Source organism: Bos mutus, chromosome 29 (genome assembly GCF_027580195.1).
Source record: "Bos mutus isolate GX-2022 chromosome 29, NWIPB_WYAK_1.1, whole genome shotgun sequence".
Lineage (NCBI taxonomy): Eukaryota > Metazoa > Chordata > Mammalia > Artiodactyla > Bovidae > Bos > Bos mutus.
Genome location: NC_091645.1, coordinates 16,935,446 through 16,960,184, shown reverse-complemented (window position 1 = coordinate 16,960,184; position 24,739 = coordinate 16,935,446). Strand labels below are relative to the sequence as shown.

Here is a 24,739-nt window from a genome sequence, read left to right as displayed (position 1 = left end):
CAGCAACAGGAGAGTGGCACTGTATTTAGGAGGAAGCTTGGCTTCCCTGGTGGCTCAGAGGTTAAAGCGTCTGCCTGCAATGTAGGAGACCTGGGTTCGATCCCTGGGTTGGGAAGATCCCCTGGAGAAGGAAATGGCAACCCACTCCAGTATTCTTGCCTGGAGAATCCCATGGACAGAGGAGCCTGGTAGGCTACAGTCCATGGGGTCACAAAGAGTGGGACACGACTGAGCGACTTCACTTTCACTTTCACTTAGGCAGATGAGGGCTGCAGAGTCTGTCTGAACCCAGCCAATGCATGGGTATGATAGACAAGAGCTTTAGTCCTAGAGTGTTAGGCATGGGAAAAAAAATAGCACTCAGTTGTTTTTTTTTTTTGAAAGAAATGGAAACACAGTTGATTAAATGAAATAAAGCACTTTAGCAAAAGTAGGTAGTCAAATGTTGACTTCCTTCCTGCTTTTCCTCATATCCTGATTCTAAAAGAAACACTGACTTAGATGATTAATCTTCCTCTCCTTACCTGAGGGTTTCATAGATAAGACACACTTTTAGGAAAAGCTTCTAAGTTAAAACAAAACCTATTATGTGGCTGAATCTTGTTACATACCAGATTCTACCAGAGGAAGAAAAGCCCATTTGGTTTCATCAGAAAGATCTCACAAAGAATCCTAAACCTCTATCACAGACAACTAATATTCTTGCTCTGACAATTAACGCACTAGATATCTATTAAATAATCCCTTATAAAAGAAGTTAAAAGTTAAAGGGAATATATTGTCTAACAGACAAAGCTGTTGAAAAATACTGACTTGCTTACTTGTTGCCTCCTTAACATTCTCCCTCTTCCTTCCTTCACTGAGCTGGTGGTGTGTGGGCTGGTGCCTCCATCCCTGGTGATGCTTCTGTTATAGAACTTCCTTGGGACTGTCTGGTTATGTCTGTTCCCTCCACTAGACTATGAGGTCCGAGTGCTGGAACTCTACTGTTCATCTTTATAGTCTGTAGCCTCAGTGGTTATGACGGGGACTGTCACAGAATAAGTCTTCCATAAAGATCTGCTGAGTGAATGAACATTGTATGAATGAACAAATGAATATTCCTACCAAAAGAAAGTAAGCCCAGATGATGCAGTTCTACATATTTGAATTTGAATCATATTTAAATTCTATATAGTAAAAGTAGGGATTCAGACAGTAACTGTTTTTAAAATACATGATTTAAAAACAAGATATTTGCACCAAGAATAAATTTTGCTACATTTTAAGGATAAATTTTTTTTTGTAGGGACACCTCTAATCCCACAAGAGAATAGTTCAAAGTAACTTTCTTTCTGGTTCCTCCCCAACCCCATTATACATATTTCCTAAAATCTTATGTATTCCTTGGACTTACTTCTCACATTTACGAAAGCTTTGAGACTAGAGGGTCTCTGGATTTTTTCTCGTGCTTTTTAAAAACCTCTTCCTTATTTTCTTCCTTTTTTTTTTTTTTTTTTTTGCATAAGCATTTTATTCCTCCATCAAAAATAAAATGTAAAACAAAATCCATAAAAGTTATAATAACAAAGATTTGGTCAGATGGAACCAAAAATTCCACCCAGAAAGCAAAAATTATACCAAAGAATTTAAGAGTAAAATGGGGCTTCATAATCCTTCCTCAAAGAAGATCACAGAATTCCTAGGGAAGGACATCTAGTCCAGGCACAATCAGCTACATAATTTGCAGAGCCCAGTGCCAGGTGGCAAAAGCCCTTTGCTCAAAAATTAAGGACTTCAAAACAAATAAATGTAAAGATAACTTGTGCTCATGGATTTTAAGAATCTGCATTGTTAAAATGTCTATACCACCCAAAACCATTTACAGATTCAGTGCAATCCTCATCAAGATTCCAATGACATTTTTTTTTACAAAAATAGAAAAAACAATCCTAAAATTCATATGGAACCACAAATCACCCCAGATAGCCAAAGCAATGTGGAGAAAGAACAAAATTGGAGGGGTCACACTTCCGGATGTCAAAGTATATTATAAAGCTACAGTAATCAAAACAGCATGGTACTGGCATATTAATAAAAAAACACACACAGACAAGTGGAACAGAATAAAAAGCCCCAGTATATGGTCAATACTTCATAAAGGAACCAAGAATACTCAAAGGAGAAAAGTCTTCAGTAAATGGTATTGGGAAAACCAGATATTTACATGCAAAAAAAAATTAAATTAAAACCCAATCTCACATTATGCACAAAAATTAACTTGAAATGCATTAGACTTAAATGTAAGACCTGAAACTATAAACATCCTAATAGAAAACTCAGAGGAAAAGTTCTTTGACATTGGTCTTGGCAATGATTTTTTTTTTTTTTTTTGATGTGACACCAAAAGCACAAGTAGAAAAGGCAAAAATAAACAAGAGGGACTACATTAAACTACAACGCTCTGCACAGTGAAAGAAACAATCAATAAAATGAAAAAGCAGCCTCAGGAATGGGAGAGAAATACTTGCAAACCTCGTATCTGATAAGGTGTTAATACCCAAAATACACAAGGAACTCATATCATTTGACAGCAAACCTGAATAGACCTTTTTCCAAAGAAGATATCTGAATAGTCAACAGGTACAGAAATGCAAATAAAGTCAAAACCACGAGATACCATCTCACACCTGTTAAATGGCTAGTATCAAAAAGATTGCGGTAAGTGTGACCAGAGATATGGGGAAAAGGGAACTCTTGTGGACTAGAGGTGGGAATATAAATTGGTACAGCCACTATGCAAAACAGTATGGAGGCTTTCCTCAAAAAATTAAAAGTATAACCATAAAACCCAATAGTTCCGGTTCTGGATATATCACTGAAGGAACTGAAATTACTGTCTGGAAGAGTTATCTGCCCCCTCACGTTCATTTCAGCATCATTTACAGTAGGAGTGACATGAAAACAACCAAAGGTCCACTGAGGAATGAAGGGATAATGAAAATGTGACCATATATGTGTGTATATATGTATCAAATTATACACACACACACACACAATTTTTTAAACTGGTGTATATTTATAATGTTGTGTTACTTTCTGCTGTACAGTGAATCAACTATCCATAATACACAAATCTACTCTCTTCTAGACTCCAAACCCATATAGGTCACTGCAGAGTCCTGAACAGAGTTCCCTGCACTATACCGTAGGTTCTTATTATCTTTTATATACAATAGTGGGTACGTGTCAATCTCAGTCTCCAAATTTATCATCCTCCTTTCCTCCATGGCAACCATATGCTTGTTTTCTGTATCTGTGAATCAATTTCCGTTTTGTAAACAGTTTCATTTGTACCATTTTACATTCCTACCAGCAACATATGAGGTAGGATGCATGAGCAAAGTATGTTTCTTCACATCCTGGCCAACACTGGTCACTGTCCATATTTTGATTACAGTCATCCTAGTGGGTGTGAAGTATTATCTCATTGTGGCTTTGTTTCACATCTCCCTAATGAGTAAGGATGTCCAACATTTTTGCATCTTCTCATGGGCTTACTGGTTATTTGTATATCTTCCCTGGAATAATGTCTATTCAGATCCTTTACCTATTTTTAAATGAGGTTATTTTGTTGTTGTTGTTACTGAGATGTAATAGTTCTTTTTATATTCTAGATACTAGACCCTTATCAGATATGATTTGGAAATAATTCCTCCCATTCTGTAGGAGGAGTATCTCAAAACTGTTTTGCAGCCCTAAGTCAGATCTACTGAATCAGTACCCATAAATTAAAAGAGGAAAGTTTTTAGGGTGATTCTGATGACCCACCAGGTTTGTGAACAAATAATCCAGACCAGAGCTTCTCAAATTTTACTGTGCCTACAAATCACCTAGGTATCTTAATACAATTCAGAGGGAGATACAAAACTTCCTTAGGATACCATGGTAATAACGGTTGCAAACATGATCAGCTGATGAATGCTAAAATTAGTGGGCAAAAGTTTAAGCAGAAATGGGGTATTTGCACATCATTAAAGTACTTCCTGCAAAATATTTATTAATTATGAAAGCACAGATAGCAGCTTTATAGCAGAAGAATGTGTCAGATACCATCTTAACCAAGCGATGAGGTAACATGACCAGTAATAAGGCATATTGATACCACGTGTCTCCTGATACAACGTGCAGAGAAAGGCACATTACCTCTGTGGTAGTCTCCCCCAGACCTCAATCTAATCATGAAAAAACATCATACAAATTCAAACTGAGGGAGATTCTACAAAATATCTAGCCAGTATGCCTTATAAGTGTCAAGGTCAAAGAAAAACAAGAGAGGCTGAGAAACTGGCATCCCAGATTGGAGGCCCTAGAGGCAGAACCACCAAATCTAATATGCTATCCTGGACCGAATCCTGAACAGAATAAAGACGTTGGTGAAAAACAAGTGAAATCCCAATACACTGCAACTAACTGTATTGTACCAATCAACATTTTGACAACTATACTCTGGTTAAGAAAGATGTTAACATTAGGGAAAGCTGGATGAAAGATACATGGGAACTCGCTGTACAATTTCTGCACCTCTTCTGTAAGTTTAACATTATTTCAGAATAAGAAACTTTAAAAAATATGCAGATTCTGATCCTGTAAGTCTGAGCAGAAGTCTTCTGTCTTCCTAACAAGTTCCCAGGAGAGGTTGATGCTGCTCATCCATAAACCCCACTCTGATAGTAACAGTCTAAATCGGTGGTTCTCAAACTTAACCATGCATCAGATCACCTGGCAGGCTGGTTAAAACACCTCCAGAGTTTTCTGATTCACTGAGTCTGGGGTGGGGCTTAAGAATCTTCATTTCTAATAGGTTCCCAGATGAGGCTGATGTTGTTGATGTGCTAGAAACAGTTTTTATGTTTTTAAAGGGTTCTAAAAAGTTTAGAAAGCAGGTATAGGAATCAGAGATTGTATGCAGCCTTCAATTATTTACAAAAAATGGATGCTGAGCCCCAGACCCTTGCCACTCGGTGTGAAGCCTTTAAAAGACGGATGCCTAGGTCCCACCCCTGACATTCTTAGCTAACTGATTTGATATGTATCTTTAGCATCAACATTTAAAAAATGTTCCTCTTTAATTCTGATATGTAACCAGGTTTAGGAAACTACTAACTTAGGCTTTCCATCAGCCACACACACAAAAAGAACCCTACTCCTCAATCATCCTAGAGTTGGGGATAAGCCCAAACAAATGTCAAAGAGCATTTCTGCAACTGAAGCCTCACTTAAAAATGTTGAGCTACTCTTTCTGTGAGGGCTAACAAAATCTGAACACAAGTCAGAATCTCCCCCTTCTCGTGTGTCCATTCCCAGGGAAACATAAAGAACAGTGGATTGTACATCAACAGTACTCACAAAGAATCCCACACCTCCCCTTGCCAGAAAAGTGGCAAGTATAACCATGCAGGTTGTTCTGAAACAAAGGACAGGAGTGGACAGAGGATGCATCAAAGAAGAGAGCAAGGTGCAAGCTGCCCATGTGTGGGTGACAGGTTAACCAGGCGCAGACAGCTAGAGCGCTGAGGGGGGGAAGGGCAGACCTGAGAAACGGGGTAGCACGGAGGTACCTGAAGAAATGCCATCAAGTACCTCGAGCTTCATCATAACCCCAGCATGCCTGCTTTCCACGTGAGCAGACTCAGGGCTAGGAGGCCCTCTACTGTGGCCAAGCCCTTCACACTCTTATCCTCTGCCTACTTCCCCCCCGCCTCAGAGGACAGCCTTTAGCTAAAGCCCACTCTGCTGTTCAAGAAGTCTGAAGGCCGTCCCCTGGGCCCCAGCGGCCCAGCCACTGCCAGGAGGCGCCTGCCTGGTCCCTACTGAGAAGCGTCTCGTACCTGTGCTCTCTTCTGCCTGGTTGAAGCCGCAGATCTGGCAGATGCTCTGGACCCACTTATTCATGTCCTCCTCCGTCTCGGCCACCAGGTAGAAGGTGCGCTCGCTGGTCTTGATGTCGAACACGAAGCTGTCCTGCAGCTCCTTCTTGTTGAAGGTCAGGCCTGCATCCACCTGCTCGCAGAAGTTCAGGTTGATGATGCGCAGGGGCTTCTTGGAGTGATCGTTCTTGTAGTATTCCAGGACGTCGGGGTCACCGCTCATCCGGCCGCTCCGCAGGATAAACCAGCGCTTCTTCCAGGCCTGAACAGGAAGGAGTGAGAGGAGGGGGAAAGTCATGAGTTACTTCAAAGCTTTTCACAGGTCCTCAGATATCACCAGGCTAAGGCTGGGGACTGTTGCACCTGCCGGCCGAGCGTGGCCTCTATCTCCTTTTTGTGTTTCCCCAGAGTTTAAGACGGAGAAGGCAATGGCAACCCACTCCAGTACTCTTGCCTGGAAAATCCCATAGATGGAGGGGCCTGGTAGGCTGCAGTCCATGGTGTCGCTAGGAGTCGGACATGACTGAGCCACTTCACTTTCACTTTTCACTTTCATGCACTGGAGAAGGAAATGGCAACCCACTCCAGTGTTCTTGCCTGGAGAATCCCAGGGATGGGGAGCCTGGTGGGCTGCCGTCTATGGGGTCGCACAGAGTTGGATATGACTGAAGCGACTTAGCAGCAGCAGCAGCAGAGTTTAAGACACAGCAGATGACTTTAGTACACACGTTACTGCAGCATTTCACTACTGAAACAGGATCTTATCACTATGAAATGAGATATGTCATTTCAAGAAGTCAGATGAGGGCTAAAAGACTTTACACAATTATTCCATCAAGCTAGAATACAGCCTCAAACTCACAGGACTTTTAGTCAGGGTGGAACTTGCAAAGCTGTAACATCTCAGTTTATGGATGGGGCCCCCCACTAAGACAGAGTGAGCTGAAGCAACAATGTCACAAACAGCAGGTAGCGGAGAAAAAAGCTTCCAAGCTTTCAGCACCTGGTGTTTTTTACCCAATCACGACGCCTTGGAAGAATCACACAGAAACCCTTCTAAAACTTCCCTGAAGCACATAACTTCAGAATTTCCCCCATGTCATTCACTATATACAGTGGATAATACTATGTCCCTAGTATTTATAATACAGCCCTGTACCTAATAAGCATTCAATATATATTACTGAATGAATAAACTCCTTATGTCATGCCATATTATAGAATTTAACTCAGTTGCACACTTCCTTATGAGGTTGTCTACATTCCACGTCTTCAGTGAGACTGAGTAATCTGTGAGCAGACATCACACGAAGTGGTAAAAAGATATCACAAATAAAACAGAGCCTCGGGTGGAGTCTATGCTTCATCACGGACTAGCTGTGCGATTTTCACATAAAGTTATTTATCTCTTTGGAGCTTGCTTTATCTATAGAATGAGAACCACCACTTTATCTATAGAATAGAAGATCACCACCAACTGTCCTACCTACCATATAGGGTTTATACTGCACACAAAGCACTGTGATGCAACCCTGAAGCACCACCAATGCCAAGGATCTGACTGCCATCACGGTTCTTTAGACCTCACTGGGACTTCACTCCATTAATCCTGGCACCTTGCACTCTCACCTTCTATCTCCATCCTCACTTCCTTCTACCTGCCTTGTTCCTGTGATCCATCATTATAATCATTCTCTTGCTTCTCTTCCTCTCTTTATCTGGGAAACCATAACCCTTGACTAAGTCTAATGCTTAACCTACTCTGCCTGTTCCCACTCAGTGGAGCTGGAGAAAATCACACAACCACATTGGCTGCTCTCACTTTAAGCTCAAGTGAGCCCTCACGCTGCGACAGTCTGACTACATTGATCTGGTCCATGATTTTCCGTTGCTCTTTGGCAATCTTCTGAACCTTGCCCTCTTTAAACCTGTAGCACCTCCACTCTTTGGTATGAGAATATACAAGCAAGCAGAAGAGAATCTACACATGTTCCATTACCGTATTTACCAGTCTGCCTGCATTAGAGCAAAGCAGTTTATTACTGTGCAGCAGGGGTGGTCCACCCAGTCTAAGGCCCACTTTCTTCCACTAGAGCATCACCCCGTCTCACTACAGGGGGCAACACTGTATCTTGGCACTCACTGCATCTTCCTTCCCTCCTAGGATCATTCCCACCAGGACACCAACTTGTCCCATCTCAGAAAAAAAAAAGTTTGGCTTGATCTCACATTCCCTTCCAACTATGGCTCAGTTTTCTACTCCTCTTTACAAAAAAACCTCAGAGATTTCTACAGTGTTAATCATTGTTTCCTCTCCTCCCATTCTTTTCTTGGAAGCAATACAAGAAGGCTGCCCCCAACCCCCACCTCCTTCAATAGAGGTCTTAAAGACTTCAACACTCAAAGCAACTTTTGGATTTTACTTGATCTCTCAGCAACATCTGAGAACAGTTTATTATTCCATTCTCTTTGAAGCATTTTCCTCATTTGGCTTCAGTGCTCACTCTCAATCTTCCTATCTCCCAGCTTCCCTTTTTCAGTTTCCAGTTCTGGTTCCTCCTTGTCTCCCTGACTTCTAAAGGCTGGAATGCCCCCATGCTCAGTTCTTAGACTCTTCTCTTTCTATATCTACTTCTTAGGTTATTCTATTTAATTTCACAACTTTAAAAGTCATCTAACTGCTGTAATTCGCAAATTTATAGCTCCGGCCCAAACCCATCTATAGAACTCTAGAGTCTCATACCTGCTCCTCACTAACAGGCATCTCAAATCTTTATTTATTATTTTTTTAATTTAAATTTATTTATTTTAATTAGAGGCTAATTACTTTACAATATTGTATTGGTTTCGCCATACAGCAACATGAATCCGCCACGGGTATACACGTGTTCCCAATCCTGAACCCCCCTCCCACCTCCCTCCCTGTACCATCCCTCTGGGTCATCCCAGTGCAGCAGCCCCAAGCCTCCTGTATCCTGCATCGAACCTGGACTGGCAATTCGTTTCTTATATGATATTATACATGTTTCAATGCCATTCTCCCAAATCATCCCCCCCCCCCCCCACAGAGTCCAAAAGACTGTTCTATACATCCGTGTCTCTTTTGCTGTCTCGCATACAGGGTTATGGTTACCATCTTTCTAAATTCCATACATATGCGTTAGTATACTGTATTGGTGTTTTTCTTTCTGGCTTACTTCACTCTGTATAATAGGCTCCAGTTTCATCCACCTCATTGGAACTGATTCAAATGTATTCTTTTTAATGGCTCAGTAATACTCCATTGTGTATATGTACCACAGCTTTCCTATCCATTCATCTGCTGATGGACATCTAGGTTGCTTCCATGTCCTGGCTATTATAAACAGTGCTGCAATGAACATTGGGGTACACGTCTCTCTTTCAATTCTGGTTTCCTCGGTGTGTATGCCCAGCAGTGGGATTGTTGGGTTGTATGGCAGTTCTATTTCCAGTTTTTTAAGGAATCTCCACACTGTTCTCCATAGTGGCTGTACTAGTTTGCATTCCCACGAACAGTATAAGAGGGTTCCCTTTTCTCCACACCCTCTCCAGCATTTATTGCTTGTAGACTTTCGGATCGCAGCCATTCTGGCTGGTGTGAAATGGTACCTCATTGTGGTTTTGATTTGCATGTCTCTGATAATGAGTGATATTGAGCATCTTTTCATGTGTTTGTCAGCCATCTGTTCAAATCTTTCTTTAAAAACATATTTTATTTATCTGGCTGCATCGGGTCTTAGCTGGGGCATGAGAAAGCTTTGTTGTGTCACGTTGCATCTTTCATCAAGCCACATGGACTCTAGTTGTGCGCAAGGGCTCAGTGGCAACACCGCTCAGGCTTGGCTGCTCCATGGCATATGGGATCGTAGCTACCAACCAGGGCTCGAACCCGCGCCCCCTGCTTTGGAAGGCAGATTCTTAACCACTGTGCCATCAGAGAAGCCCTGGCATCACAAACTTCCTTTAAACTGAGCTCTTCCTATCCTCCAAGTCTGTTCTTCCTTCAACGTTTCCCATCTCAGTTACAAGCAGCTCCAACCTTCCAGCTGCCCAGGCCAAAAATCTTGATGTCAGTCATCAACTCCTAAACCCAACGGCAAATCCTGTTGGTCCAAACAGTTTCAAAATACATTTACAACCCGGTCACTTCTCCACACCTCCACTGTTACCCACTTGGTCGAGTCCATCGTTCGGCCGCCTTCCTGCTTCTATGCTTTCATCCGGCAATCTGTTCCCGACATCGAAGCTGGCGTCAATCAGAGCACAGCACTTCTCTGCACAAAGTGTCCTCTGGCTTTCCACTTCACTCAGAGCAAAAGCCGAAGTCCCCACAGTGGCCAGTGAGCCCCAGGCGACACCCCTTCACCCACAACCCTCACCTCAGCCCTGCCCCTCTCTGCTGCACCCATTCTGCTTGAGCCACGCTGGCCGCACACTCCTGCCTCAGGGTCTCTGCTCTGGCTGTTCCCTCTGCCTGGAATACTCCTTCCCCAGACATTCCCATTGCTTATGTATTCCATCACGTCATTATTTAAATGTCACATTACTGGACAGACGGTTTTTCTGGCCGCCCAATAGTCACACTCTCTCCCCCTTACTCTGCTATGCTGATCTCACCAGCAGCCACACCACCTAAAACACCGTAGGGTTGCTGATTCTACCCAGCTCCTAGAACGGAAACTTCACGAGGGCGGTATTGGCTCTTTTTATCCCATGCTACATTCTCCGTGTTTACAGCTGAGCCTGGCACATAGGTGGTTATCAGTAAATAGGTACTGGATTGATTACTGAATCATCCTCTCCCATCCAAGTATTAAGCAGGCCCAACCCTGCTTCGCTTTTGCGATCAGACGAGATCAGGCACGTTCAGGGTGGTATGGCCATAGACTGAATCTTCTTCTTACATGAACTCCTGACAGAATCTAGAAGGTCAGGGGACATAACTGGTGCCTAATAAGCCTTCAGTGGAAGTGAAGATAAAGGAATAGGATAGAGCTGAGGAAAAGAAATGTAAGTACCTTCAACTACAGTTGCCTAAAATCTTGCTCAGGCCACTGTGTACCAAACTCTGTGTGCGCTTGTGTGTGTGCAAGCCTCAGGTGCCTGTATATAATGCAGGGGTGTGGACAGCACGGTGAAGGTTTTAGAGGTATTAAAGTGTGTGTTTCAGTTGACGTGTCCTCCTTTAGGGCCTGGCTCTGTAGAAAGAACTGTCTCCAAATCACTGGGGTGCAGGTGCAAATGTAAACACACACACAGGCACCGTCACAAGCAAGAAAAAGGTGTGTGTGCAGATAACATCAGAGCCTGTCAGGTTCTGCTCGCAAGAAGTGGTGGAGGCTGATCAACGGCTGCGTACGAAATGCTGATAAATTTATGATAGAGCAGGCAAAGCCATCTAGTCTGGTCCCAGATTCACATCCCTCTTCTGCCACAACACCCTCTGCTCCAACTTTCATGTGTTTTTTTTTTTTTTTTTGGAAACCACATAATTCAGAAGCAAATATAAGCAACTCCAAAGAGTCTAGCTCAAAAGACAACTTCTCCAATGTCTCAGCTGCAATGGACTTCTACTTCCCCTGAACCTTCATAACACTTTTTATGAACTTCTCATGGCATGTCACTTTTTTTTTTTTACAACATATTACAGATATTTTAGTATTTGTTATTTCTTCCCAAGTAGACAATGAATAAAATCTCCTCCTACTCCTCTCTGAATCTCCATGGTAGGTGTTTGCTAAATATTACTAACTTGAACTGCTCTTATCTCCTTGGCCTCAGGTATGTTTATGTTTCCTTCCTGCCATCCATCTATCCATCCATCCACGCAACAAATATTTATTTAGTGCTTCATATACTTCAGGGCCTTCCCAGGTGGCGCAGTGGTAAAGAATCTGCCTATCAATGCAGGAGACACAAGAATGTGGGTTTGGTCCCTGGGTCAGAATGATCCCCTGGAGTAGGAAATGGCAACCCACTCTAGTATTCTTGCCTGAAAAATTCCATGAACAGAGGAGACTTTACTAACTTCTCAAAGGAGGACAAAGGCATACAGATTGCTGCATTTAGAGGGTATTGTGGCAGAAAGTGAAGAGGAACTAAAAAGCCTTTTGATGAATGTCAAAGAGGAGAGTGAAAAAGTTGGCTTAAAGCTCAACATTCAGAAAACGAAGATCATGGCATCCGGTCCCATCACTTCATAGGAAATAGATGGGGAAACAATGGAAACAGTGTCAGACTTTATTTTTGGGGGCTCCAAAATCACTGCAGATAGTGATTGCAGCCATGAAATTAAAAGACGCTTACTCCTTGGAAGGAAACTTATGACCAACCTAGACAGCATATTGAAAAGCAGAGACATTACTTTGCCAACAAAGGTCTGTCTAGTCAAGGCTATGGTTTTTCCAGTGGTCATGTATGGATGTGAGAGTTGGACTGTGAAGAAAGCTGAGCACCGAAGAACTGATGCTTTTGAACTGTGGTGTTGGAGAAGACTCTTGAGAGTCCCTTGGACTGCAAGGAGATCCAACCAGTCCATCCTAAAGGAGATCAGTCCTGGGTGTTCATTGGAAGGACTGATGCTGAGGCTGAAACTCCAGTACTTTGGCCACCTCATGAGAAGAGCTGACTCATTGGAAAAGACCCTGATGCTGGGAGGGATTGGGGCAGGAGGAGAAGGGGACGACAGAGGATGAGAAGGCTGGATGGCATCACCGACTCGATGCACATGAGTCTGGGTAGGTTCCAGGAGTTGGTGATGGACAGGGAGGCCTGGTGTGCTGCAATTCATGGGGTCGCAAAGACTTGGACACGACTGAGCGACTGAATTGAACTGAACTGAACTGAACCGAATGCCAAATGAAATAAAGCAGACAGGGAAGGACAAAACACCACATGGTATCACTTGCATGTGGAATCTAGAAAATAAAACAAACTAGTGAAAATAACAAAAAGGAGAAAGACTCACAGACACAGAGAACAAACTGGTGGTCACCAGTGGGAGAGGGAAGAGGGTAAGATCGCGGTAGGGGATTATGAGGTACAAACTATTACATACAAAATAAACAAGCTACAAGGATATGTTGCACAACACAACGGAGTGTAGCCAATATTTTTAGCTGTAAGTGGAACATAACCTTTAAAAATCGTGAACCATTATGCTGTACACCTGTAAATTATATAATATTGTACATTAACTAGATTTCAATTTTTAAAAAGGCATACAGATTGAAGAGGAAGAAAAAAAATTGTTCCTATTTGGATGGCATGATTGTCCACATAAAAAATCCCAAGGAATTCTGGAAAAAAAACTCCTAGGACAAGTAAGCAAGTCTGGCAAGGTCACAAAATACAGGCGAACCTCACTGTGTGGAGCATTGCTTTATTATGGTTTGTGAGTGTTGCATGTTATACGAATCGAAGGTCTGTGGCAACCCTGTGTCAAACAAACCTGTTGGTACCACTTTTCAAACAGCATCTGCTCAATTTGTGCATCTGGCTCACATTTTGGTAATTCTTGCAATATTTCAAACTTTTTCATCATTACATTTGTCACAGTGATCTGTGATCAGTGATCTGACGAAGCTCAGGTGACAGCATTTTTTAGCCATATTTTTAAAAATAACTTTCATATGCACCAGGAAACCAAAAACTTCAGATGACTGCAATATTTGCTTTATTGTGGTGGTCTGGAATCTAATTTGTAATATCTTCAAGGTATGCATGACAAGATGAACATACAAAAATTGATTTGCTCCTGTAGTCTATCAAATAAACACACTGGCGAAGAAAATGAAAATACAATGCCATTCATTTATATAATCATTTAAAAAACACCTAAGAGGCATGAATCTAACAAAACATGTTCAATACATGTATGCTGAAAACTATACAATGTTGATAAAAGAAAGTTTAAAAAACCTACACGGAGAGGCACACCATGTTCATGGGTTGAAAGACATGACACAGTACAGCTCCCCAAACTGATGTCCAGATTTAACACAACTTTAATCAAAGTCCCAGCATGAGTTTTTATGGATGTAGGCAGAAGTATTCTAAAATGTACAGGGAAAGGCAGAGAAAGTATAATAGTTCAAGCAACTTTGAAATAGTAGATAAAAGGGGAGAAACAAGTCCACTAGATTTCAGTAATTACAGTATAGCTACAGAAATCAAGGCCACGTCATACTGGCACGTGCATGCACGCACACACACACACACACACACACACAGAACAACGGAATAGAACAGGAAACCCAGAGAGAGTGAAAGCTGCTCAGTTGTGTCTGACTCTTTGCGACCCCATGGACTATACGGTTCATGGAATTCTCCAGGCCAGAATACTGGAGTGGGTGGCCTTTTCCTTCGCCAGGGGATCTTCCCAACCCAGGGATCGAACCCAGGTCTCCCTCATTGCAGGCGGAGTCTTTACCAGCTGAGCCCTCAGGGAAGCCCACACAAATATGTTCAACTGATTTCTGACAAAGGTGAAAAAGCAATTCAGTGGAGGATAGCGTTTTCAATAAATGATGCTGAAGCAACAGGGAAAAAAGTGAATCTCAATCTAAGTCTCACACCTTATACAAACATGAACTCAAAATGAATCTTGAACTCAAATGTAAAGTTATAAAACATTTAGAAAAAAAATTGGAGGAAATCATTGAATCTAGTGCTAAGCAAAGAGTTCTTAGACCAGACACCAAAAGCACAGTCCATAAAAGGAGAAGTTTATAAATTAAGATTTCACTGAAATTCAAAACTTTTGCTCTGCAAAAGAAGAAGTTAAAAAATAAGCTATAGAGTGGGAGAAAATATTTGCCAACCACATATTTGACAAAGGCGAGTATGGAGAACACATAAAGAACTCTCAACACCCAACAGTTTAAAAAGGGAAATAGTCCAAGTAGGACATAGGCCGGAGAAGGTAATGGCACCCCACTCCAGTACTCTTGCTTGGAAAATCCCATGGACGGAGGAGCCTGGTAGGCTGCAGTCCATGGGGTCGCTGAGCGTCGGACACGACTGAACGACTTCCCTTTCACTTTTCACTTTCATGCATTGGAGAAGGAAATGGCAACCCACTCCAGTGTTCTTGCCTGGAGAATCCCAGGGACGGGGAGCCTGGTGGGCTGCCGTCTATGGGGTTACACAGAGTCGGGAGACGACTGAAGCGACTTAGCAGCAGCAGCAGCAGGACATAGGCAGAACATGAAACATGAAGAGACATTTCACTGAAGAGCATATACAGATGGCAATTAGGCACATGAAAAGTTCAACATCATTAGCAATTCAGGAAACACAAAACCACAAAAAGATATTATCACAAATGTAACAATGGTTAAAATTTTTAAAACTTGTAACAACACAAAATGCGGGCAATAAAGGCAGAGAAAATGTGTCACTCAAACATTGCTGGTAGAGTCTAAAAGAATATAACCACTCTGGAAAACAAGTTTGGCGTTTAAAAAAAAAAATTTTTTTTTTTTTTATTGGAGTATAGTTGCTTTGTAATGCTGTGCTAGTTTCAGGTATACAGCAAATTGAACCAATCATACATATAGATATATCCCCTTTTTTTTAATGTTCTTTTCCCACATAGGTCATTACAGAGTAATGAGTAGTTCCCTGTGCTATAGAGCAGGTGCTTATTAGTTATCTGTTTTATATATAGTGGTGTGTATATGTTAATCCAATCTCTCTGTTTATCCTCCTCTCCATTCCCTGGTAACCATAAGTTTGCTTTCCACATCAGTGCCTCAACTTCTATTCTGTAAATAAGTTCACTTCCACCCTTTTTTAGATTCCACATATAAGCGATATCATGAGATATTTGTCTTTCTGTGTCTTACTTCACTCAGTGTGACAATCTCTAGGTCCATTCACGTTGCTGCAAATGGCATTACTTTTTTATGGCTTAGTAATATTCCATTGTCTATACTAACAGGTGTCACATCTTTATTCATTCATCAGCTGATGGCCATCTAGGTTGTTTCCGTGTCCTGGCCATTATAAACGGCGCTAAAATGAACACTGACGTGCGTGTGTCTTTCTGAAACATGGTTTTCTCTGGCTATATGCCCAGTAGTCAGACTGCTGGGTCATACAGTAGTTTTATTTTTAGTTTTTTAAGGAACTGTAATACTGTTTTCCATAGTGGTTGTACCAACTTACACTCCCACCAATAGTGTAGGAGGGTTCCCTTTTCTCCACACCTTCTCCAGCATTTACTATTAGTAGATTTTTTTTTGATCATGGCCATTCTTATTGGTGTGAGGTGATACCTCATTGTATTAATAGCTTTGATTTGCATTTTTCTAATAATTAGTGATGTTGAGCATCTTTTCACGTGCTTTTTGGTCATCTGTATGTCTTCTGTGGAGAGATGTTGGCAATTTCTTAAAGAAAATAAACATGCAACTGCTATATGACCCAGCAATTGTATTCCTGGGCATTTATCCCAGAGAAATGAAGATTCACATTTATATAACTTTCACATGAATGTTCATGTAAGTTTTATTATAATAACTCAAAACTGGAACAATCTAGACTTCTTTCAGTGGGTAAGTGGTAAATAAACTGTCATACTTCCTTGCCATAGAATACTACTCAGCAATAAAAAAGGACAAAGCATTAACGCATGCAAAATCCTGAATGAACTTCCACAGAATTATGCTGAATTTTGTTAGAACCAATCCCAGAAGGTTACATAATGTGTCATTCCACTTATAGAGCATTCTTGAAATGAGAGAATTTAGGAATGGACAGCAGATTAGTGGGGCTTCCCTGGTAGCTCAGTTGGTAAAGAATCCACCTACAATGTAGGAGACCCTGGTTTGATTTCTGGGTTGGGAAGATCCTCTGGAGAAGGGATAGGTTACCCACTCCAGTATTCTTGGGCTTCCCTCGTGGCTCAGATGGTAAAGAATCTGCCTGCAATGCAGGAGACCTGGGTTCGATCCCTGGATTGGGAAGATCCCCTGGAGGAGGGCATGGCAACCCACTCTAGTATTCTTGCCTGGAGTCCCCATGGACACAGGGGCCTGGCAGGCTACAGTCCATGGGGTCGCAAAGAGTTGGACATGACTGAGCGACTAAGCACAGCACAGCAGAATAGTGACTGTCTGTGGTTGAGGAGAGGGTTGGAATGGGATAGAAGTGGGTGAGGCTACCATAATAAATAATAAACAGCTGGTGGGAACCCACTGTATAGCACAGGAGCTCAGCTCAGCACTCTGTGATGACTTAGGTGGGTGGGGTGGGGGTGGGTAAGAGCGAGGTTCCAGAGGGAGGGGATCTATGTATACATATAGCTGATTCGCTTTGTTGTACAGCAGAAACTAGCAAAATATTGTAAAGCAATTATACTCCAATAATTTTTTTTTTTTTTTTAAGGAAAAAAGAATTGGCTGTGGCTTTCCTGGTGGTTCAGAGGTAAAGAATCCGCCTGCAATGCAGGAAGCGCAGGAGCCGTGGGTTTAATCCCTGGGTTGGGAAGATCCCCTGGAGGAGGAAATAGCAACCCACTACAGTATTCTTGCCTGGAGAATCCCATGGACAGAGGAGCCTGGTGGGCTATAGTCTACGGGGCTGCAAAGAGTTGGACACGACTGAAGCAAGTTAACACGTGGCTATAAGAGGGCAGTATGAAAGAGTCCTTTGGTGATGGAAATGTTCTGTATCTTCACTGTAACAATACCAACATCTTTGTTGTCATACTGTAGCACAGTTTTCGAAAATGTTACCAGTGGGTGGAAAGTGGTACAGGTTACTTGGGCTATTATTTTTACAACTATGTGTGAATCTAAAATTACCTCACAATTGAGAGTTTAATTTAAAAACTTATCCACAAGAGAACTGCAATGTTCATAGAAGAGAAGTAAAGATCATGGAGAGAAAGGGTGTTCATACTTGGCGGATGATTATAACCAGATCTAGCTGTCCTCAATCTTTCCCACTCAAGGACAAGAGAGGGGCTCTTCAGGAATCACATGAAAATATGATTAAACTTAAGAGCATTCAGGGTCCTGAGCAGGAGGACACAAAATGGAGTGAACTAAGAGTTATCAGCATTTCTAAACTCACTGAACTATCTGCCAGATCTAGAAAATCTTTGCTGCAATGGCATACATGATTCTCTGCCTTGGGGAAACATATTAAATAAGGTACCAGCCAGCTTCTCCTATTTTTCTGTGTGGTAGCCAGGTTTCAAGACGGCCCCTAATGAATCTCGTTTCCGAGTGCAGCCTTATGTAGTCTTCTTTCCTACTGAATGCAGATGAATAATAGGATACTGCTTAAATGAAAGTGTGTGACTTCCAAGGGTAAGGCATGAAAGACACTGTAGCTTCTATCTTGCTCTCCTTTGGATCGGCTGCCATGCTGTAAGGACACTCAAGCAGTACAAAGGAGGAATGTACATGGTGGGGAACTAAGGCCTCCTGCCAGCTGTGAAAAAGAGCTGTTCTTAGGATCATATCTGTCAGTCCTAGTTAAGATCACAGCAACTATAGGTACTTTTTCACTGCAATTTCATGAGAGACCCTGAGCCAAGTCCACCAAACTAAACTGCTCCTAAATTCCCAATTCACAGAATTCACATTAAATACTAAATATTTATTTCTCCTTTAAGCCAGTAAGCTTTAAGGTAATTTGTTATCCTGCAATAAATCATACATTTTACTTTGGGCTTCCCAGGTGGCTCAGTGGCAAAGAATCTGCCTGCCAATGCAGGAGTAGCAGGAGATGCAGAATTGATCCCTATGTTGGGAAGATCCCCTGGAGGAGGAAAGGGCAACCCATTCCAGTATTCTTGTCTGGAAAATTCCATGGACAGAGGAGCCTGGCGGGCACAGGTCATGGGGTCACAAAGAGCTGGACATGACTGAGTATGTGTCATAAGCACAAGCACATTTTAATTTTCACTACTAGGGCCATCTGGGAGAAGGCAATGGCACCCTACTCCAGTACTCTTGCCTGGAGAATCCCATGGATGGAGGAGCCTGGTACGCTGCAGTCCATGGGGTCGTGAAGAGTCGGACACGACTGAGCGACTTCCTTTCACTTTTCACTTTCATGCATTGGAGAAGGAAATGGCAACCCACTCCAGTGTTCTTGCCTGGAGAATCCCAGGGACGGGGGAGCCTGGTGGGCTCCCGTCTATGGGGTCGCATAGAATTGGACACGACTGAAGCGACTTAGTAGTAGTAGTAGTACGGCCATTTGGGTGTAACCTGAAACTCCAGTACTTTGGCCACCTCATGTGAAGAGTTGACTCACTGGAAAAGACTCTGATGCTGGGGGGGATTGGGGGCAGGAGGAGAAGGGGATGACAGAGGATGAGATGGCTGGATAGCATCACTGACTTGATGGATGTGAGTCTGAGTGAACTCCAGGAGTTGGTGATGGACAGGGAGGCCTGGCGTGCTGCAATTCATGGGGTCACAAAGAGTCGGACACGACTGAGCGACTGAACTGAACTGAACTGAAAGGTATCCACTAGGAGGAAAGCCTTGTCTATTTAAAAGACTAAAAGTAGAGCCTAAAAGATGGATTAATAGGCTAAAGGAACAGAAGAATCTAGAAAGAGACCCATACATACATCACCTCTAGATTTAAGAAAAAGACGATACTGCAGTGCTGTGGAAAAAAACAAAACAAATCCAACCTGTCTTTTCAATAAGTGGAACTAGGTCAATTTGATAACGGTGGGAAAAGATTCTTTATTCTTATGTCATGCCATATGTGAAAATTAATCTCAGATCACTGTAAACCCAAATGTGAAAGATGAAATAATAAAGTATTTAGAAGAAAACAAAGGAAAATATGTTCATGACTTTGGGGTAGGTAATGATTTCTTGAATACTCAAAATGTACTAAGACAAGAGAAAAAGCGAGCAATTATACAACATCAAACTTAATTTCTGATCATCAAAAGGTACTGCCAAGAGAGTGGGAGGAGATATTTGCAATACATATGTCTCATATTCAGAACACATCTAAAAAAGTGTACAAATTAGCAGGAATAAGACCACTCAACACAAAAATGAGCAGACACTATACAAGTTTGATCAGACACTATACAAAAGAAGATATTCAAGTGGCAATAGACATAAAAGGATCTCAACTTCTTTACTCATTGGAAAATGTAAATCAATAACACTAACGAAACCACCAGAATGTTTATTTTTAATTTTTTAAAAAAATTTATTTATTTTAATTGGAGGCTATTTACTTTACAATATTGTATTGGTTCTGCCACACATCAACATGAATCCACCACAAGCCCACACGTGTTCCCCATCCTGAACCCCCCTCCCACCTCTCTCCCTGTACCATCCCTCTGGGTCATCCCAGTGCACCAGCCCCAAGCATCCTGTATCAAACCTGGACTGGTGATTCGTTTCTTATACGCTATTATACATGTTTCAATGCCATTCCCCCAAATCATCCCACCCTCTCCCTCTCCCACAGAGTCCAAAAGACTGTTCTATACATCTATGTCTCTCTTGCATACAGGGTTATCGTTACCATCTTTCTAAATTCCATATATATGCGTTAGTATACTGTATTGGTGTTTCTCCTTCTGGCTTACTTCACTCTGTATAATAGGCTCCAGTTTCATCCACCTCATTAGAACTGATTCAAATGTATTCTTTTTAATGGATGAGTAATACTCCATTGTGTATATGTACCACAGCTTTCCTATCCATTCATCTGCTGATGGACATCTAGGTTGCTTCCATGTCCTGGCTATTATAAACACTGCTGTGATGAACACTGGGGTATACGTATCTCTTTCAATTCTGGTTTCCTTGGTGTGTATGCCCAGCAGTGGGATTGCTGGGTCATAAGGCAGTTTTGTTTCCAGGTTTTTAAGGAATCTCCACACTGTTCTCCATAGTGGCTGTACTAGTTTGCATTCCCACCAACAGTGAAAGAGGGTTCCCTTTTCTCCACACCCTCTCCAGCTTGTAGACTTTTGGATAGCGGCTATTCTGACTGGCATGAAATGGTACCTCATTGTGGTTTTGATTTGCATTTCTCTGATAATGAGTGATGTTGAGCATCTTTTCATGTGTTTCTATCTGTATGTCTTCTTTGGAGAAATGTCTGTTTAGTTCTTTGGCCCATCCACCACATTAACAAATTGAAAAATAAAAGCCATATGATTATCTCAATAGATGCATAGAAAGCCTTTGACAAAATTCAACATCCATTTATGATTAAAAAAATCTCCAGAAAGCAGGAATAGAAGGAACATACCTCAACATAATAAAAGCTATATATGACAAACCCACAGCAAACATTATCCTCAATGGTGAAAAATTGAAAGCATTTCCCCTAAAGTCAGGAACAAGACAAGGGTGGCCTTTTCACCACTGCTATTCAACATAGTTTTGGAAGTTTTGGCCACAGCAATCAGAGCAGAAAAAGAAATAAAGTGAATCCAAATTGGAAAAGAAGAAGTAAAACTCTCACTGTTTGCAGATGACATGATCCTCTACATAGAAAACCCTAAAGAGTCCACCAGAAAATTACTAGAGCTAATCAATGAATATAGTAAAGTTGCAGGATATAAAATCAACACACAGAAATCCCTTGCATTCCTATACACTAATAATGAGAAAATAGAAAGAGAAATTAAGGAAACAATTCCATTCACCATTGCAACAAAAAGAATAAAATACTTAGGAATATATCTACCTAAAGAAACTAAAGACCTATATATAGAAAACTATAAAACACTGGTGAAAGAAATCAAAGAGGACACTAATAGATGGAGAAATATACCATGTTCATGGATCGGAAGAATCAATATAGTGAAAATGAGTATACTACCCAAAGCAATCTATAGATTCAATGCAATCCCTATCAAGCTACCAACAGTATTTTTCACAGAACTAGAATAAATAATTTCACAATTTGTATGGAAATAGAAAAAACCTCGAATAGCCAAAGCAATATTGAGAAAGAAGAATGGAACTGGAAGAATCAACCTGCCTGACTTCAGGTTCTACTACAAAGCCATAGTCATCAAGACAGTATGGTACTGGCACAAAGACAGAAATATAGATCAATGGAACAAAATAGAAAGCCCAGAGATAAATCCACGCACCTATGGACACCTTATCTTTGACAAAGGAGGCAAGAATATACAATGGAGAAAAGACAATCTCTTTAACAAGTGGTGCTGGGAAAACTGGTCAACCACTTGTAAAAGAATGAAACTAGAACACTTTCTAACACCATACACAAAAATAAACTCAAAATGGATTAAAGATCTAAACGTAAGACCAGAAACTATAAAACTCCTAGAGGAGAACATAGGCAAAACACTCTCTGACACAAATCACAGCAGGAGCCTCTATGACCCACCTCCCAGAATATTGGAAATAAAAGCAAAAATAAACAAATGGGACCTAATTAAACTTAAAAGCTTCTGCACAACAAAGGAAACTATAAGCAAGGTGAAAAGGCAGCCTTCAGAAAAGGAGAAAATAATAGCAAATGAAGCAACTGACAAAGAACTAATCTCAAAAATACACAAGCAACTCCTGCAGCTCAATTCCAGAAAAATAAACGACCCAATCAAAAAATGCACCAGAATGTTTATAATGAAAAAGACTGATAGTGGAAGTATGGTGAAGACTGTGGAGAAACTCTCACGCCCTGTTAGCAGGAATGTGAGTTGGTATAACCACTTTGGAAAACTATGGCAGTGTTTACTCTAGCTGAACACACACCCCAGGGCCTTGGATTTACTCCCAGATGCCTACCTCAAATAACTGTGTACATATATTCATTCAGACATATAAAAGTATGTTCACTGCAACATCATTCATAATAGCCCAGATCATGCCTGCCTTTCTGCATTTCTTATTTCAAGTGCTTGCTATCTATAGTCTGAACTATTTTCATAGCTTCCTAACCAGTTATTCTAATTTAATGCTTATAAATGACTCCAGTTTAATCTTCCAATCAGAGAAAAACTCCAATCACATCATTTCCACTGCCCTATCCAAAAATCTAATGACTCCTTATCACTTGCATAGCAATGGCTAAGTCCTGTGGCTTAGTTTTTTTTTTTTTAAAGCTAAAATTTGAAAAAGATTTTCAGTGTGGAAAAACATAAGATAAATTTTAACATTTAAATGTATAGTTCTGTGGCATTAAGTATATATACACTGTTATAGTGTCATTGATATTATCCATCTCCAGAACTTTTTCATCTTCACAACTGAAATTCTCTACCCATGAAACATTAACTTCCCATTCCTCCCTACACCCAATCCCTGAAAACCACTATTAGACGTTCTATATCTTTGAATCTAACTACTCATATATGTGGAATGACATAATATTTGTCCTTTTGTGATTGGCTTCTTTCAACTTAGCCAATTTGACTTATTTCACTTTATGGCTAATTCCTGGCATAACCCAGTCAGGTAGAAGAAACACTATTAATTCAGATCAACAAAAACTCAACCAAGGGGCACCAAGTGCAGAGAAATAAGGAGAGCAATGAGAATGAGACACTGAGGTAAGGAAAGAAAAGATAGATGACTCAGACTGTGATAAGCAAAGCAAAGCTTGCGATTAGGGCTAAAGACTCAAATTAGGGTAAAAGACTCAAATTAGAGTAAAAGAGTCAAATTAGGGTAAAAGACTCTTGCTCTACAATGTTGGACAAACTTAACATCTTCTAAGCCTTAATAACCAAATATATAAAAGGGGAAATAACAAAACTAATAATATTGACTTGAGAATTAAATATGGTTATTAAGTGTGAAGGCAGCTAGGACCAAATGCATGACACACGCCAAGAACATAGTTATTGAATCGAAAGCAGCCCAAGGACATTCTGAGATCATGTAACTGGCAAAAGACTTAACACTATGAATGATTCCCAGATTTCCAACTTATTTTTTTCACCAGTAAAAGGCGTTATTTTGTCCTTTGTCTGGCCCCATACCACACAATAGCAACTCCTCTGAATTTTAATTAGAAGTATCAGGATTCTTCCAGTCTGTTGGATTCAAAATCATCTACTTCCAATTCAACTCTTCTTGCTACTTAACTGTTCCTGACAAGTCAATAGTTATATTCACTAAAACAAGCACAAATTCTCCTAAATGCTTTGAGGGATAAAGAAAGGAGGCAAGACCCAAACATTCCTTTCAAGTAACTTTCAATGTTTACAACAATACAGGGAGGTAAGACATGATCACATATTCCTAAAACAAAAAGCAGATTTTTATAAGCAACATAAAAGGAAATACAATATGATATTGGACCACTGAAGCAGAGAACCAAACCTTTAGGAATGGGCAGGCAAGGGAGAGAAAGAGAGAGAGAGAGAGAGAAATGAACATGAATGAATATGAACTGAAGAAGGTAGGGTTTGATATATGGTTTGGGGAAGGAAGGAGAAAAGGTCAGTTCTTATAGAGCACATAGTATGACCAAGACCTGGGTATGGGAAAATATAAGACAGGTTCAGAGAACATGGAATAGTCTTCTCTGAATGTGGAAAAGAAGGAGGAAAAGAAGAGTTTGGTGGTCCTGGAAAAGTCAACACCATCCTACAGATTTTTTAAAATTTAGTTTTTAATTGGCACATCCTATGAATTTTTAATCTTTCCTTTATTGATAAGGGGGGGGGTCATTGAAGTGAACAGATCAGCAGAGAAATGATTACTACTGCTGTACCCTTAACTGGCAGAATGAGGAAGACCAACACGAGAAAGGAAAAACAAGAGGCAGGAAAACTAAGAAGTTGTTGCAACAGCCTGCAATAGTGAGAGACGATG

At 41.0% G+C, this 24,739-nt stretch overlaps 1 protein-coding gene across 1 annotated transcript in view; it reads right to left on the bottom strand.

Moving 5' to 3' along the window:
- GAB2 (GRB2 associated binding protein 2) overlaps positions 1 to 24,739 on the bottom strand; it is a 188,259-nt gene that overhangs the window by 56,601 nt on the left and 106,919 nt on the right. Inside the window, exon 2 of the mRNA XM_070365094.1 lies at positions 5,871 to 6,171. Coding sequence (XP_070221195.1) covers positions 5,871 to 6,171 — 301 coding nt within the window. The remainder of the gene's footprint in view (positions 1 to 5,870; positions 6,172 to 24,739) is intronic.